Raw genomic sequence first — 17,833 nt, 5'->3', positions numbered from 1 at the left:
ATGTATTTTATTTAGATGTTATATGATAGACCAACACAAGGTAGCCAGTAATTGCAAAGTAAAAAGAACATTGTAAAAGACATAGTAAGTATAAAAAAAATAATTACAATTTTGAAAAGTGTGCCATGTATTTGTTTTTATCCCTATACACCTAAATTAAATTCTGTGACCAATTGCCAAATTAATAAAGTCCACCAGTGTGTAATTTATATAATAACTACATGTTATGTGATGCCTTAAAGGTTTGTTGTAGAATATTTGTGATTTTTGATCAAACAGCGTCATGAAAAAACTACTAGGCAGGTCCGAGATAATATAGGTGTAAATGGGATTAGGTTGTAAAAATATCCCAGGTTATAAACATCTCAAAAAGCACTATTCCACCCACCATCTAACAATTAAAGGAATATGGAACAACTGTACAACTACCAAGAGATGGCTGTCCACCTAAACTGACAGCTCAGGCAAGGAGAGCACTTGTCAGAGTAGCAGCCAATAGGCCCATGGTCACTATGGAGGAGCTGCAGAGATCCACAGCTCATGTGGGAGATTCTGTCCACAGGACAACTATAAGTTGTGCACTCCACAAGTTTATGCCATTCTGCAAAGAATAATAGGCAAACATTTTTGCCTCTAGATGTACACAGCTGGAAGAGACATAATCCAAAATACTTGCCATACAGTTTTTATTTATTAAACTGTTGAGAATTGTGCATATTTTTTTCTTCACTTCACAATTGTTTGCTACTTTGTGTTGGTCTATGACATAAAATCCCAATAAAATCCATTTACGTTTGTAAAATAAAATAAATAATGATTTTACTGTCTACATTTAAGTGTCAAAGCTGTCTAAAGTTTTACCTTAAGTTCAACTTGTTCTATTGTACTAAGTTAACATTGTAATTCATTGTATATTCATTAAATTAGCCTATAGTATCCATCAATCCGATTGTTCTCAGTGCTACCAGATGTCATTCTTACTGTCCCTTTTCCTTTCATAGCAGGGGTGTAATTTTATTTCTGCATTGCTATTCACTTTTTTTGCCACATGTTGTGTTGGTGCAGAAAGGACAACTTAACTTGTCTGTGAGCCTACAACTGCTTTACTGAACTCTCAATCTCCACATCATAGCTTCCCTTCTCTGCAGTACTTATCCTTGCAGTTTTGTAGTGCCCTCTAGTGGAGAAAAGGAGGAATATTCAACAGTGCATAGTACTAGCGTATTCTTAACTGTATAGTAATCTAAGAACACAACAACTCCCCTTTTACTCACAAAAGCGTTAGAGTCTCATTGTAAACTTAACTGAAATAATTAAACAGTTTTCTACTGAAATCTAATACTACAGGGCTACAAAATGCAGCAAACACAAAAAACATATATATTTGGTATACAGGCTTATAAGTATAGCCAAAACTAGCCAAACCAGACCAATAAAATAAAATATAAATGTAAGTAAAATACAATGTTTTGGTAGCCAACTAAAGTCTCTTAATGTACACCTAAAGTGCATAATTTACTGAACTCAATACTGTAATAACTAAAATGTTCAGTTTTTTCTCAGTTTTCCTTTGTATTACTTAGTCTTCTACCCCGACTTCTTTTACACTCCGACTGTCCTATGTCCTCACATAGTCTCTAGTCCATGTTGAAAGTTGTCTCACTCGATGACGAGCAATACATCTTGCAGGAGTCTTTGCTGGACTGGTCTTTTCTTTTGCTGCATCATGCCCTGTTGCCTCCTCTGTACTCTCTGGGCAGAGAGAAAGGCATGATTCCACCTTTTCCCATTACTTAGAATGAATGTACTTTGCCCTGTCTGCTTCTGCACAGACAAAGGATCTGTGTACTCTCTCTCTCCTTTGCCACCATGGAAGGGCTTCCGTACACGCACCTTGTCACCAACTTTGACATTGGTAGGCCTTGCACCTCTCTTGGCATCCATGTACAGTTTACTCTTGATTTGTTTTTAATGATTGTTTACCTACAGACTCTAATAAAGAATAAAGAAAGCATTTAAGCATAGTTGCATTTACAAATTTGTCAGAGCCACTGTACTTAATATGGCAAAACTAATAACAGTATGAATGACATATACTAGTTATTTAAAACAGCGCCCCCAGTGACCAAATTGTTTCACCACTTTGCAGGTCACTACAAAGTCGCCTCCTGGACATGAGACCCAAGTTTCATCCTGATAGGGCAACATTTAGCCTGCCAAAATGCCTGATGAATGCTGATTGGCTGATGGTGTTCAGCCATTTTGATTGATGAAGTTGCCCTTTAAACATCCTTTAGAGTTTGTATGATGGATTCTGTATGCAACGTTTCAGCTTGCTAGTTTGCATGGTTGCTGAGAAACAGTGCTCCAAATTTAACTGTTGGAGTGAATGGTGCATATATCCGGAAGGACTAATTTGCATATGCTGGCCATATTGTTCACAAATTTCAAAATTTTTGATGAATATTGAAGGCCATGCTCTTATGAGTATTTTAAGACCAAACATGTCAGGATTGGTCAAAATACCTAGGACTAGTTGCAAAAGTATGTTTTGCATATTATGCAAATTAGCAATGGAAAGTTGTAGGAATGGACCCAAGGAATCCATTAAAAATTATTTTGAATGTAGGTTTTATGGTTCTGGAGTTATTGAGGAAAAAGTGAAAAATGAACTTTTCTTGTTTATAGCGCCACCCTTAATAACCCTTCATACCCCGACTGTGAATTACTGAAAGTTTCAATTGCGCCGTGTGACGCGCCCTTTTTATGTGTTCTACGTCACCAAAGTGTGCGCTGCTGCATAGTCACTGTGCTGCTCCGGCTGTAAACAACAGACTGAGATCCAGAGAAGAGTCTATAGAATAGCAAAATTTACACACACGCCACGGTCCGCGGCGAGGTTCACATGTGAGAAACCCTGTGCTGTTGTAACGCCGCGCAGTTTCGGCCGGATTGGCGTAAATTAAAAAAAAAACAGGGAGGCTTTTACACGGTAAACAGAACCGTAGCAGCCGGAGCTTAGCATTAGCTTAGCGGAGAGGACCAGAGGCCTAATACAGGCGGGAGCCTGGTTTCGCTGCATGCCCGGACTGAAGCTTCTGGGCTGGGTCTTTCGGGCTGGAGCCCTGTAGCCGTGAGTATTAAACCCGTGTTTGTAAGGTCGCTGTCTAACTGTAACCGCGGTCACGCCATCTGTACTTAGAAAACGCTCGGTCGTGCTATCCACACCGAAAACGAGAGTGCGCGTCTAAACCATGTTTTACGGTAGCCGCGTGGACAGCGCACCCGGAGGAGGAGACTGGCGCTTCTCGAACAGATACTAAACAATTGCAACAGTGACCAGTTTTACAGCTAAATAAATATGACATAACGAGGTCTAATGAACAAATGTACGCCAGAAAGACTACTGCTTGTCTGTAAAACAGTGTAATGTTTTGGGGTGCTATTAAATGAGCAAATCAAATTGTAATCAAGATCTCATTCACATGTGTCCCAAATATATGTGTGAAGTGATATTACTGTATGCTTTTGGAGTAATTGGATACCCAAAATGTCCATTCGGTTTTGTGTAAAAGAGATTTCAGAGTGCTATAAAATAAAAAAAATCCAATTGTTATCAAATCAGACCTTGAAATCTTTGAAGGTCACAGTCCATACTATTATTGTCATGCATATAAAGTGATCCTACAGTATAAGATTGGAGTAATTGGATACCAAACTTAGAAAATTTTTGATTCAGTTATGCATAAACCACATTTCGAAGTCCTATTAAAACAGCAAATCGAACTGTCCAGTGAAACCGACACAGTCTTGAAGAACACATTCCATTCCATGTCATTATTAATGACATGAGTAACAAACAATATTACTGTATCATTGTGGAGTAAATGAATACCAAACCTAAGAAAATTTTATATACTGTTGTGCATAAACCAGATTTCGGAGTAGCAAATCAAATTGTTATCCTAAGCCACCAAGACAGCCTTACTCATGACATGAGTAACAAGCAATATTAATGTATCATTTTGGAGTAATTGGGTACCAAACTTAGAAAAAATGTTGATTCAGTTGTGCATAAACCACATTTCAAAGTCCTATAAAACCAGCAAATCAAACTGTTATCCAATGAAACCAAGACCGTCTTGAAGAATACATTGCATACTATTAATAACATGAGTAACAAAGGATATTACTATATCTTTTTAGAGTTATTGGATACGTAACTTAAATCCAATTACTCCAAAATGATACAGTAATATCACTTCAAATATATATTTAGGATACATGTGAATTTAGGAATTAATTGCTGTAATATGATTACAATTTGATTTGCTTATCTAATACCAGTCCAAACATTTCCAAAACGTTACACTGTTCTACAGATAAGCAGTGGTCTTTCTGGTGTATATTTGTTGATTAGAACTCGTTAAATCATGTTTATTTAGCTGTAAAACTAGTTTCTGTTCCATTTTCAGTCTCTGCACGAGAAGCTTGAGTCTCTGCTCCTTCGGGTGTACTGTCTACGCAGCTACCGTAAAACACGGTTTAGACGCGCACTCTCGTTTTCGGTGTAGATAGCGCGACCGAGCGTTTTCTAAGTGCAGATGGCGTGACCGCGGTTAACTGTACTCACCTATTAGCCTTTGGTTTAGCTAGCCAGTTAGCTAACGCTAGCTAGTCCCTGTATTGCCATTAGATGTGGATAGTATATGAAAAGGGGTATTAAGCCCCGCAGCATTGAGCTTTGGAGCAGTGTTCTCTTGAATGATTTTGCTCTGTCTAATTCTTTTTTATTATGTGGGGAGTTGGGGAAGATGAGAATCACTATTTAACCACTCCAGACAGGTTTCCATTATTAATTCTTACTGCAGATCCAATTTTATGCTCAATTTAATGCTCATTTTCATGCGATTTGCACTACTACGCTATAACATTGGAATATCTTAAGTTTTTCATACAACAGAATGACCATTCAGGGCTTAAACTGAAGTAGACAATTGAAACTAAACAATAGTTCACTTCCAGACTTTCATTTCCATTATTTAGGTTCCATTTGAGAACATCAAATGCAGAAGAAAATGTAAAAAAAAAAAAAAAAGTGCCTGTTAAATTTGGAGTTTACAATGTGTGTATGGATGTTGGTGATGAATAGTCAATCATTCTCTACATTTCCTCGAGGGCGCTTCTGCAGTAAGAGGTTAAGCCACTGTTCATTTGTAGGACCAGGTTAACCCAGTTAGGTTAGCTGAGTGAGAAGTTGAATCAGGGTCTGCATTCACACACCAAATCAGAAAAAGGACTGAGCTACAGTCAGTTTTGCGACTAGCATACAATTACAGAAAAATTCCACAAGCTCAACTACTTACAACTTACTAATCACGTGATATCAGCTAAGGGAACATCTTCATGTGATTTGATATGGTTACCTTCTTTCTTCATCCTACATGTTTAGATTATTACACTCAGAAAAAAGCTCATCTGTGATTGCTGCGGTAGTTTCAATTACATTCAGAACATCAGAAAAGTAATATTCATAGTTTTGCTATCAACTTGGCAAAAAAATATTAGTTCTCTTAATATCCTTTTCAGCCAGTATAGCAATATTCTATATACTATATCAATATCAAAAAAAGAAAAATCGGTTTTAGTCTAGTGAAAATTTCACTCTAGTCCAGTCTAGTCCAGCATGCAGCTCAAGATGTTAAACCCCTGTTTTTAACCAGTTTCACAGTATACCATGGCATTAAAATGCACTGTAATCATACCATGGCCATTTGCTTATTACCAGTATTGGTGAATAAAAGCCTAGCCCTCACTTTCGCCAATCAAGAGGAATTAGTGCCAAATTAAAAAAAAAAAAAAAACACTACCATGGAAAAATGTAAATGTAATCCACAGTATAGAATGTTCTCCAAAATAGAATTGGGTGGACGGGTCATGTCTTGGTAGATTTGAAGTTCTAGAAATCTTTTTTTCCACATTTGAATGCTTAAAGCTTGGGATATGTTTTATTTTGTAACCTAACCCTGCTTTAAACTTTTCCACACTTTTTATCTCTGACCTGCCTGGTGAGTTCCCTGGTCTTCATGATGCTGTTTGCTCACTAGTGGTTTCTAACAAACCAATTAGGTCTTTAAAGATCATGTGTATTTATACTTCAGACTAAATTGCACACAGCCGTACTCTATTAACTAAGTGACTTCTGAAGGGAGTTGACTGCACTGGATTGTATTTAGGGGGTTCAGATTATAGCAGGGAGAATAAATTTGCACTTCACACTTTTCAGATTTTTATACGATTAAAATTTTGAAAACCACTTAAAGTCTCGATAAAATACATAAAACAAGTGTATATTTGTAAGATGACAAAAAATGAAGAATTTCAAGGGGTACGAATACTTTTGCAAGTCACTGTATATATTTAAGATCATGTGGCATTTCTGTGGGCATTTCTATTGTCTACCGGCCAAGATCACCACAAGCCATCACGCTGTGACCCTAAACTTTTAACCATGCATAATCATAATATATCAGTCTACTGTGACTGGATGTTTACCATTAACACACACAAAATAACATGCTTTAGTTCTACATTATATAGTTTAAAATCAAATCATCATTAATCTTCTTAGAGGTTTATGACAATTGGGAAATAATCGTGATGTTTATGGTTATGAAAATGTATCACTGTTGCAACCCTATTTTTTAGTGAATAAAAACAGTATTCAATTGCACTGCTGTCCTTTACTAGTAATGGTACTAAAATCAAATTAGTCTTTCAGTGTTCTTTCACCCACTCAGCCATGAAAGTGAATCTGCATTGTTAAGTGAATTACCTGCTGGAGCACACTGTAAGAATTTCCAGGCTTCATGAAACCTAAATCGTTACGTTCTTGACAAAAGTTTGAAATAAGTGACATTGCTTAAAACTCAGTAAAGTTTTAAATTTGATTTGACTGTTTTGCAGTTCTAGGCCCTGTAAGGCACTATTATGGCCACTGTGAAGACTGGAGGAAAGGAGTGTGAAGAGGAGACACTACAGACTGCCTTTAAGAAGTTGCGTGTGGATGCTGAGAGGTCTTCTTCTTCTTCTTCTTCTTCTTCTTCTTCTTCTTCTTCTTATGGTTGGGTGTTATAACAGTAATGCTGTATACTGCGTCATAAAAAAAAAAGAAAAGTATATTCAAACTAGGGCACTATTGCATAAATATGGTTTGTTAGACTTGCAAAAATCCTGCTCTTGGTCTAATAGAGGCTAAAATAGCTCATTCGTTCATGTGCATTTAAGATGGCCAAAGGATGGAGCCACAGGCTCTGCCTTAGGAAAATATATTGTGGCTGTTTTGTTTATAATAGCTGTGTGGAGAGAGAGCTTGTGTAGGAAACTAATGAAATGTGTGAGTAAGGATGTTCTGGTCATTGTATATGTGTATCTTGCTAGCTCTGGAACCACAGTGCACGTATGCGAGGCCTTGGCATCCAGAAAGGGACCTCGAATCAGCACAGATGGAGGCAAGCCCAAGATTACTTCTCCAAAGGAGAACTGGCTCGGGTAAGAGGCATTTATTTTTAGGGGTACGAGCACGAAGTGTTGGAACCATATTGTATTTGTTAGGATTGTTATTATCATTATTCTTATTCTTTTTCTGCCATAAAACTGATCACACAGCCTAAACCGGAAGGCCTAGAGCAGAGGTCACTAACAGGCGGACCACGGTCCAGGTCCGGACCCAAACGTTTTCCAATGCGGACCCAAACCGATAAACTACAGAGAAGGATTTAATTGTATACGCGCTTTGTGGCGCAGTAAACTTACAGACCTATCACGTGTGGGGTAAGATCACCAAACGCTCTCCTCTGCCAATCAGATCTGTGCAGACGCGGTACGGAAAAAAATATAATAAACACACCTCTCCTCACGAGGAATCGAACCCGTGTTGTCAGGGTCGCGGTCCCGCTGCTCCGGCTACTGCTCCTTTATAAGGAGAATGGCCGGAAACTGAAGTCATGCCGAGCGTGACAGAGAGACAGGTGAGAAATGTACACAAAATTTTGCCAATTTTTATTATTATTATTATTATTATTATTATTATTATTATATATATTTTTTATCATAGTTCAAACAACCTCACAGGATATAGCACTGAATCATAACACAAGTGAAAAATCAGTCCGGACCTTGGCCTTTCGAAATATTCTCTAACTGGACCATACTGAATTCTAATTAAATACCCCTGGCCTAGAGGCATAAAACTTGGTCATCTGGTAGTACTCCCTTCCGCTACTCAGGAGCTTAAAATGAGCTCGATGGGCCTCAAGGGGGCGCAATCGCGCATGGAAACGCGTTGTTGAAAAAATCTCGTAAACAAACATTTTTTAAACCCTTTTTTCCTTCTCCCTTGGTACATGACAACCACTAGGCTCCGCCTACTAAGATTTTGAGCAAATTAGCATAATGTTCAAAACCTACTTTGAGAACTTATCTCAGAGCTTTAAGTGAAAAATAAAAAGAATATGTGCAAAAAAATCAGGAGAGGCTCATTGTCAATAACTATATTTAAAATTTTGAGATTTCCATGCCAATTAATTAAAAAATAAACACATACCGACAAAAAAAAAAAAAAAAAAAAAAATCTATAACTCAGGAATGCATGCTCGAAAAAATCTGAAACTTTACAGATGTTTTACGAACTAGACTCTGAGGTTGCCTGTAAAGTTTTGTTTAAGAAGTCCAATAGGGGGCTACATAATTATGATGTAAACCTTTCTGTAGATTTCTCTGTAACTGTACAAGCTATCAAGCTCAAATTTGGTGTGGAGAGTCTAATCCACGGTCTACAAGTGTCACTTAAAGGGCATCTTGATAAATCAAAATTTCTGGGACCTATCATCCAATCACATTTCAGCTGGATTTTGACAGGCTAAACATTCACCAATCATTATGATACGTATACACCATATGTACCCAGGGGCCTTCTATTATCCTGTAAAGTTTTTAAAGTACTGTCCTCTAGGGGGCGCTATTACAGAAAATCGAGAATATCTCACTTTACATGTTTTCTGGACATATAATTCTTTTTTTTTATTTTATGCATTGCTGTAACCTTAACATCTTTGCAATTACATATCTTTACCAAAAATGCTTTCTTTTTCTGCAGTGGTCTGTTGTTTAAAAATCACAGTTTATGAACTCGTCCTAGAAATTTTCACAGATCATGTTAAAAATCGTCTTGTAATCGGAAGACCCTGTAGGTAAATTATTATATTTAAAAAGTTGACTTTTTTGAAAATTTGTGGCATCAGTACATTGGTAAGATTGGCCAATAGTAGGTTTTTATGAATTACAGGTTCAAAGGTTCTTGACTTTTAGCCATGTCAACACACAAATTTACAAAGATAGATATACTACTAATAAGATTTTGATTCCCAATTTTTTTTCACCCCTTACAACGCCAAAAAATCTACTTTGTTTGTAAAAGCCTCAGCCCTAAATTATCACTATTTCAAACCTAAATAGACAAAAGACAGGAACCTTTGACCCTATCAGCACACAAACTTATATACAAATATCGGCTGAAAATATGATCTTGATTACCAATTTTGAGCCAAATCGGACATTTATTCCCTCTACAATGGCCATGAAGGTACAGTGATTTGAAAGGCCTCAGGCCTAATTTATCGCTTTTTTCCAACCTAAACGGACACAAGACAAGAACCTTTCACCCTATGAACACACAAACTTACATACATATACAGACTGTTAAGCTGATCTTGATTCAAAATTTTGAGGCAAAAATCTTCCGCTAAAAAAGACAAAATTTTCCGCTATGTTGGCAATCCTGAAACCTGAGTCTGCTCAGTAGAGACCAGAGGAGGGAGAAAGACTACTCTTTTGAATAAACTCACCCCTGAGGGCTGCCTCTGCAGAGCTCACACATTGTGTGGTCCCACCCATACAGTGACTGGTCCCACCACGGCTAAGTGTAACCGAGCCCTTTTACAATAACCACACCTTTTTGAATAGAGCTGAATAACGTTTTAGAAAATGAATTATGTGGGGATATTACACTAGCCATTGCATTTAAATAATGGAGGTTGAATTACACAGCGTTCTGCAACCGAACAGCAGGGGGCGCCCAACCTGTGGTCGCATCACTTTTGAGAGATGATGCTCTGTCCAGTTATACCCAGTCTATGCTCAGGACTATTTTATCGCTTTTTTTTAGACTTAAATGGACACAAGACAAGAACCTTTGACCTTATCAACACACAAACTTGCATGCATATATACACAGACAACATGATCCTACTTTTGAGAACTTTTCCTTGGCTCGTTGACCAATCATGACATGTTTGGTGAGAAACAGCTCAGCAGAGCATAAGCCTCAATAATCATTTAAAAAATCTTGAAATTTGTATGGCAGCCATATGCACATTAGACCTACCATGGTACAGCAAAATTTCTTTTAACACTCTTATTTTTGAAGGCTTAACCTAATATTAATACCACTTTAGTCCTTTGATCATAACATGATTCTCAGATACCCTGTCAGTTTATGTATACATACACCAGAGGGGGTGGAGCCAATGCTAGATAGCTGTTACTCTAGAACCATACAAGCTATCAAGCTCAGCCGTGGCAATCTATGGCCCATGCACTATTGTACACCATAGAAGTATTTGACAAGGCTGTTCTTAACCACAAATCCCACACCATGGATTCGTGCCCCGTCTGCGGGCTTTCCTTTCCAGAAGAAAGTGTCGTCACCTTTTTCCTCCTTTTTCCTCTTTAGCCAGTCGTGTCTCTGAAAGTGCTGCAATGTCAATGTGGAGCTTTCTTAGTGCCCTGGAGATGATGGCAGTATGATGATGCGGTATTCCAGACAGGAGTTTTTGAGGCAGGCTATGTTTAGGGTACCTTTTCTAACCCCCTCCCCTACTGGGGTGAGCAGAGTGGCTCCTTAATAGGGCTGCTCAGTCACGGGTGCAGCTGCCAAGAAGCTCTTTCTGCCTCAGTCCAGGAACTTAGTGACTGTATCTATCACCCATCGCTAGGGCTGGGCGATATGGAAAAAAATCCTATGACTATATAGTTTTCCGTATCAGCCGATATCGATATATAATCACGATATAAATCAAATCACTTTCTGTTACACTTAAAGGTTTGTTTTTACTCATAGGTGACAGAATAAGGGAGTTATGTCCAAAATCGCTAGCAGGCTCAGAGCCTTGTGGACAGACACTAGGATGTTCACATCTTGCCGGGTGGGTAAAAGGTGCTCAGACAGCTTTTAAATTAATTTTAAAAAGTCATTATACATCCACACAGGTCCGGACCCCCCCCTACATGTTTGGCCCTTAAAACAAGTACAAGGGGACAAATATATAAACTAAAAAAAAAAATATGCAGACATGCAGACTTTACATTATTTGTCTCTTTAATTTAAATTGCAATAGCAATTAATACAATTATATTTAATCAAATGATTATTCCCCTCCCTGAATGCAGGCAACTACATAAAGCAAAATACAAGAGTATAAAGTGTTCATTTTTTTCTGTGTGTTTATATACTAACCCCTCACTCGTGCTGAGTTGTGAGGCAGTTTAGCGCGCTGCCTGATCGTGTGCTGCGCCTGTTCGCAGCGTTACTTAAACAGGAAATAGAAAATAAAGTTTATCGAATCCGATCGTCCGGCTTATTATAGTTATCGCGATATATATTTATTATATTATGTATATATATATATATATATATATATATATATATATATATATATATATATATATATACACACACACACACACACACACACACACACACATAGGATAAAGCACTGAATCATAACACAAGTTTGACCTGTGGGGTTGTTTGAATTATGGTAAAAAAATAATAATAATAATAATAAAATGCCTCTCTGGACAGACTTTTTTTGTACATTCCTCCCCTGTCTCTCTCTCGAGCTCGGCGTGTCTTCAGTTTCTGCCCGTTCTCGTTTTTTCGCCAGTTCTCGGGCTCCCTATCTCTTTATAAAGGCGCTTTTTCCCCGGCTGGTCTGTGCGTTTACTGCGCCGCAAAACACACACTGCAGCGACGCGATGTGTTTTTCTTGAGGTGAAGCGAGCGGCAAAAAAAATGAGATTTTTTACTTTATGCAAATGAGAAGCGAGTTTCGCTGGGTGGTAGCCAATCAGCGCCACACGGACATGGCTTTAGCACCACACACGCCACAGGCTGAACTACAGAGTGAGAAAACGGAGGTGAAGCTGATTATGGCTTTTTCAGGATTTTTTGTGCTTTGAGGGACCCCTTTGTAAGATAACAGAGACGAAGGACCAGCTGAACTGGATGTTTTAGGAGGGTTCACCGGGCGATAAAAAAAGAATAGCATCTCGATCATACACAGCACTGAACTCTTTCAGGTGACACACCCCAAAGTGGTGTGAGAAAGGTGGAGTAAACAATTGGAATCGATGCTGCGTCACTGAAGTGAATTGCTCTGTATGCTAAATAACAAAGAAGATGACAACAATCTAGCTAATAAGCTAATAACAACATTTAATAAAAACAGAAAAATAGATATGAAATAGGAAAATAACCAACTAAACTAAGCTTAAAATGCTAAAAAAAAAAAAAAGTATAATCTAACAAATTCTAGAAGATTAAAACGAGAACGTGAACACACCGGTACAAAAATAATAAAGTAATATTACAAAAAAACAAAACAAATACGCAAATATCCCAAAGTAAATAAACTGCGCCTGGGCTACGAAACCAAACAAAGAAAAAAAGAAAAAAAAAAGTAAATTGTCAAATGTACTTGAGTAAAAGTAAAACTACCCATTTTAAAAACTACTTTAAAAATTACATATTACCGTATTTTTCGGACTATAAGGCGCACCGTATTATAAGGCGCACGATGAGTGAACGGTCTATTTTTAGTGTTAGTCCATACACAAGGCGCACTGGATTATAAGGCGCACTAAATGTCTCTTAAGCATGTCTCTTAACTGGAGCCATTTCACGGTCCTTACACACACACCGTAAGACTATGTTGAAGCACAGTTAGTATTACTCCGCTACGCTCCTGACAACGGTAGCCGTAACGCTCCGACAAACCATAATATTACTATGTTGAAGCACAGCAAGTACCGTATTACTCCGCGACGCTCCTGACAACGGTAGCCGTAACGCTCCGACAGACCATAATATTACTATGTTGAAGCACAGCAAGTACCGTATTACTCCGCGACGCTCCTGACAACGGTAGCCGCAACGCTCCGACAGACCATAATATTATGTTGAAGCACAGCAAGTACGTATTACTCCGCGACGCTCCTGACAACGGTAGCCGCAACGCTCCGACAGACCATAATATTATGTTGAAGCACAGCAAGTACGTATTACTCCGCGACGCTCCTGACAACGGTAGCCGCAACGCTCCGACAGACCATAATATTACTATGTTGAAGCACAGCAAGTACGTATTACTCCGCGACGCTCCTGACAACGTTAGCCGCAACGCTCCGACAGACCATAATATTATGTTGAAGCACAGCAAGTACGTATTACTCCGCGACGCTCCTGACAACGGTAGCCGCAACGCTCCGACAGACCATAATATTATGTTGAAGCACAGCAAGTACGTATTACTCCGCGACGCTCCTGACAACGTTAGCCGCAACGCTCCGACAGACCATAATATTATGTTGAAGCACAGCAAGTACCGCATTACTCCGCGAGGCTTCTGACTATAATAGCGTGTTGTGCCGAATTCGGTGAATAAAACGGTTTTAAAACAGAGATAAAGATTGGATAAGTTTCATTTCTGGATGAAGTGATTTCCAGCGCTGTTTGGATATAACTGTGGATTACAGGAGACTGGATTGATGGATTCTCTTTAGTCTGTGTCGGTGTGTGTTCGGGGGGTGGCGGCAGTGACCGGAGGTTACCCCAGGACAAAAGGAGAGCCTTTTATTACTGGAAACATGCGCTCTGACGCAGCTCTAATTCATGAAACATACATCCTACAGTAAAAGCACAGTTCTGGAATCCGGAGAGCCAGACGGTTCGAATGGTGTATGACATGACCGCATTCGATGAAATATGGACGAACGATAAACGCAGATATGAGAGTTATGAATTATTAAAATCATAACCAAGGCATATTTCGCCCTAAATGTTTATTTTCTGAAAGGATATTCCGCTAAATAGGCTAAATAGCTCAAAAGCAGAGATTCTAAGCTTTAAAATGGTATATTGGATGTCTATATTGAACCTGTAACTGTTCATAACTATTCAGAAACACAGCCAGTTATGAAATATTAAATATTTCTGGCCCGCAGGTGGGCCAGCGCGTGTTAAGAGGTTAACTTTACTTAGAAGTGGGCGCTAAAAAGAAACAGTTTGTGCTATTACCCCAGAACGGGTGGAAAGGAAAGTTTACCGGCACCTTGTTCTGGCCACGGAGCTACAGTGGAAACTAGCTACCCTGAGCCACAGCCGAGAGGCAGTACGGCAGTCAAAGGTAACCGCGCGCTAGCCCAAGAGGGGGATCTTTTTCTGGCGTGGGTGAGGAATTCTGCACAACAGAGCGCCGTGTACCACATAAAATCGAGGTCAGTAAACACAAGCAAAATCCATACACAAGGCGCACTGCATTATAAGGCGCAATGACGATTTTTGGGAAAAAATAAGTATTTTAAGTGCGCCTTATAGCCCGAAAAATACGGTACTCATAAAATCTTCTCAATTACAGTAATGTGAGTAAATGTAATTATTTACTTTCCACCTCTGCCCAGAAGCATGATGGGATAAAATCTTAGGAAGAATCTAGTTGCAGTCTTGCAGTTAGTGACCCCAGTCTTAACAAAATCTTAGCCTGTGACTAGTCTGTGACTAAAAAGTCTGTGACAAGTCTTTAGATGTGAGAGGGTGTCAGACTTTAGTTTGTTTAAAGTCTTCTTAGAGTCTTTTCACGTTCTTAAAGAGCATCTGTAGACGTGTTCATTTACATATTGAAATATTGTATTGAGGAATCTAATTTATAGGCAGAAGACTTTTACATGGCAAAAAAGTAATATGTTTAAAATATTTATTTTACCTTTTTTAACTGTTGTATTGTTTCTGTTGTTTTACTGTTGACTGTAGATGCACACGAAAGTCCCCCAGAGGCTTAGTGAGAAGCCAGAGAAGGAGAAGATCAAAATCCCCCATCCTCCACCCACCGAAGTTTACTTACTGTAGCTCCAAAATGTCCACTCCTCCTGTACACCTTAAACACAAGAGCACTCCAGAGCTGGAGACTTCTGGTGCCTCTCTGGGGATTTTAGCTAAGAAGGAGCTTCTTCCTTCTGGTCCCTGTTCTGTTTTTGGGGTTGCTGGTTATGATACACCTGTCACAGTTGCTTTAGAGAAACGAAGTTCCCCTCTCCTCCGCACTGGGACCCCTTCGGATGATGAGAGCAGTTCTGAGGGAGGGTCTTGCCCAGGAAAGGAATGTTCTCAAGCTCTTTCAGAGGAGACTGGTGCTGCAGCGACTGTTTTGTCTGACTTTAAGTCTCTGTGCGAGCTTCAGGAGAATGCTCACTGCTCATGTTGCCAGGGAGAGTGCCAGTGCTCTGCATGGCAAGGCGTGGAAGTCTATTCGTTCACAGGCCTCCGAGACGTGATTTCTGAATGCGAGAGAAAGCTGCCTGGTCCTCCTGATGTGACTCAGAACTCCAGAACTGGAAGCAACAGTGGTGCTGTACCGGGGGCGTCCACCTCACCTCGTTCATGCTCTGAACAGGCTCGTGTCTACGTGGATGACATCACTATAGAGGACCTCTCAGGCTACATGGAATATTACCTTTACATCCCTAAAAAGATGTCTCACATGGCTGAGATGATGTACACTTAAATCATTCAAGGAAGTATTTAAAATAAAAATCTGCATACTGATTAGTTGTGAGGTTGTTTGGTAAATTGGAGAATTATTACAGATGAATATTGTGTGTAATAAAAGATGGGAATGTTTATAGAAAACAGCTTGGCATGAAGACATTATTTAAGTTTATTTTTTTTTTTTTAAACTGACTAGGAAACACTAATGACTAACTTGTCAATTGATTTTTCTTTTTTCTTTATTTTTTGTTACGTTTGCCTGGTTTCTATACAAAAGTGCCAAAGCTCTGTTGCAGAGATTCATGTTTGATTTTACTGGTATATGCAAAATTGGAATGCCAAGTAAAATTTCTTAATTACCATGTGTTGTTTTTTTCATTTCCACATTGGTTCATAATAAAACATTTCTTCTGGGGAAGGAGGGATGTTTTAGTGGTCTGTTTATTTGACTTTCTGGCTACTGGTTGACTCAAAATTCTTTCCAAGAAACAGGCAGATTACAGATAACAGATTTTTCACAAACATTAATACATACAGAAACTTAACATAGAATCACAATTTCTCCCTGAAACGTTCTCAACTTCTCAGTTATTGAATTGAGTAGAAAATTAACAAAAGCTGAAATTAATATTCAGTGTTATATACACTGTAAATATGTAGTACAGTGTTAAATGCTACTAGTGTTTCCGAAAAGCATTTGCCTTAAATCGAGGCCTTTGCAGACACAGTGTTTCCTCCATTACAGTAGATTAAGCACTAAATCTAAAATCATTTGGCACTGTTTATCTGTACTATTACTCTTGTTCAAATAATTCAGTAATTGTTGTACTAAAACACAATGTTGGCAAATGGCAATAAGATTTTTTATCCATATTTGCCAGTATTTAACAGTCATCAAAATCATTAAAGTTAATAAATAAAATTAATAAAACCTCTGTGAAGGATCACTGGTGGGTTTAAGTAGTAAATAAAATGCTGTTTTTGTGTTGTGCCAATTAGAATAGGGATGATTTTGGAATTAACAGTTAAAGCACATATAAAGGATGACCTGTGATATTTTCAGTTACCCATATTAGGTAGTAAGGAAGCAAAGGGTTGGGGGTATAAGAGACACTGGGGCACTGTTAGAGTTAGGAGATTTCTGTACTACACATTGTCTTCTCAATAAACCTTGTTACTCATTTTGATCCAAACTCAGAGATTCTGCTACTTTATTTTTCTGTCACTATTTCCACCCCAATTTGGCGCATCGGTGCATCTGCATTTGTGGATTAAATCAGAAGGCTGTTTCCTGTGCTGTATTTTTGTTTATTTTCTCTCGTGTTAATTTGGATTTTGAGACTTTCCTTTCGCATTTCTGCACCTGATCCACACACAAATGCAGCAGCCCATTCACAAATGTACAAGCAAGCGAACAAGCTGCCGCTAGGGGTCGCTGTTGCATTTGGTGGAATAATGTAAAACCGGCCGTGTAGCAGCGCGTAGACGGATTGAATTTTATCCTAAATGGACCAGCAAATCGGATGGGTAGGTAAACTAATTTGCCTTTTTTCATGCAAATTCTAATGATTTATCATGTTAATTGTTTGTTGTGAGATCTTATGCTAGTTAACAAAATGTATCCCTAGATATAACAGGTTTCCTAATTAGCAGCTAGCTAGCTATTGACGTGTTTGGTTAAGAGAGATAACGTTATAGCGTTACCTAACGCTAGCTTACGCTAACTAGGTATAATAGTAGCGTGTTGGAATTATTTCTGTTAAGTAGCCTGTTAGTAGAAAACTAAACCAAGTCAAACCTGGCTAAAGGGAAAATAGTTGGTGTACTCTTTCTTGTTGGGATTATAACATTTAGGCTTAAAATATTTGTTCAATTGAGGAATCCTCCATAGTGGAAAAACACCCTGTTCTGTTCTCAGTTTAGCTAGCTAATAAATATGGGACCAAAAAC

At 38.6% G+C, this 17,833-nt stretch overlaps 1 protein-coding gene across 1 annotated transcript; it reads left to right on the top strand.

Annotated features, from left to right (window-relative positions):
• Positions 1-2,783: 2,783 nt before the first annotated feature.
• Positions 2,784-16,304, top strand: oser1 (oxidative stress responsive serine-rich 1). The gene is made up of 4 exons (XM_007241873.4): positions 2,784-3,133; positions 6,967-7,076; positions 7,441-7,551; positions 15,149-16,304. Exons 2-4 carry the CDS (start codon positions 6,991-6,993, stop codon positions 15,897-15,899), a joined length of 948 nt encoding a protein of 315 aa, XP_007241935.2. The 5' UTR covers positions 2,784-3,133; positions 6,967-6,990; the 3' UTR covers positions 15,900-16,304.
• Positions 16,305-17,833: the final 1,529 nt, after the last annotated feature.

This window comes from Astyanax mexicanus, chromosome 5, assembly GCF_023375975.1.
Source record: "Astyanax mexicanus isolate ESR-SI-001 chromosome 5, AstMex3_surface, whole genome shotgun sequence".
NCBI lineage: Eukaryota > Metazoa > Chordata > Actinopteri > Characiformes > Acestrorhamphidae > Astyanax > Astyanax mexicanus.
This window is presented reverse-complemented; position numbering and strand designations above follow the sequence as displayed.

What these genes read in the sequence shown, in the direction of transcription:
- oser1 (XM_007241873.4), top strand. Translation starts at nt 6,991, where the DNA reads ATGGCCACTGTGAAGACTGGAGGAAAGGAGTGTGAAGAGGAGACACTA. An exon ending in TTGCGTGTGGATGCTGAGAG is followed by an intron (nt 7,077 to 7,440) that starts GTCTTCTTCTTC and finishes GTATCTTGCTAG; the next exon opens with CTCTGGAACCACAGTGCACG. An exon ending in CCAAAGGAGAACTGGCTCGG is followed by an intron (nt 7,552 to 15,148) that starts GTAAGAGGCATT and finishes TGTTGACTGTAG; the next exon opens with ATGCACACGAAAGTCCCCCA.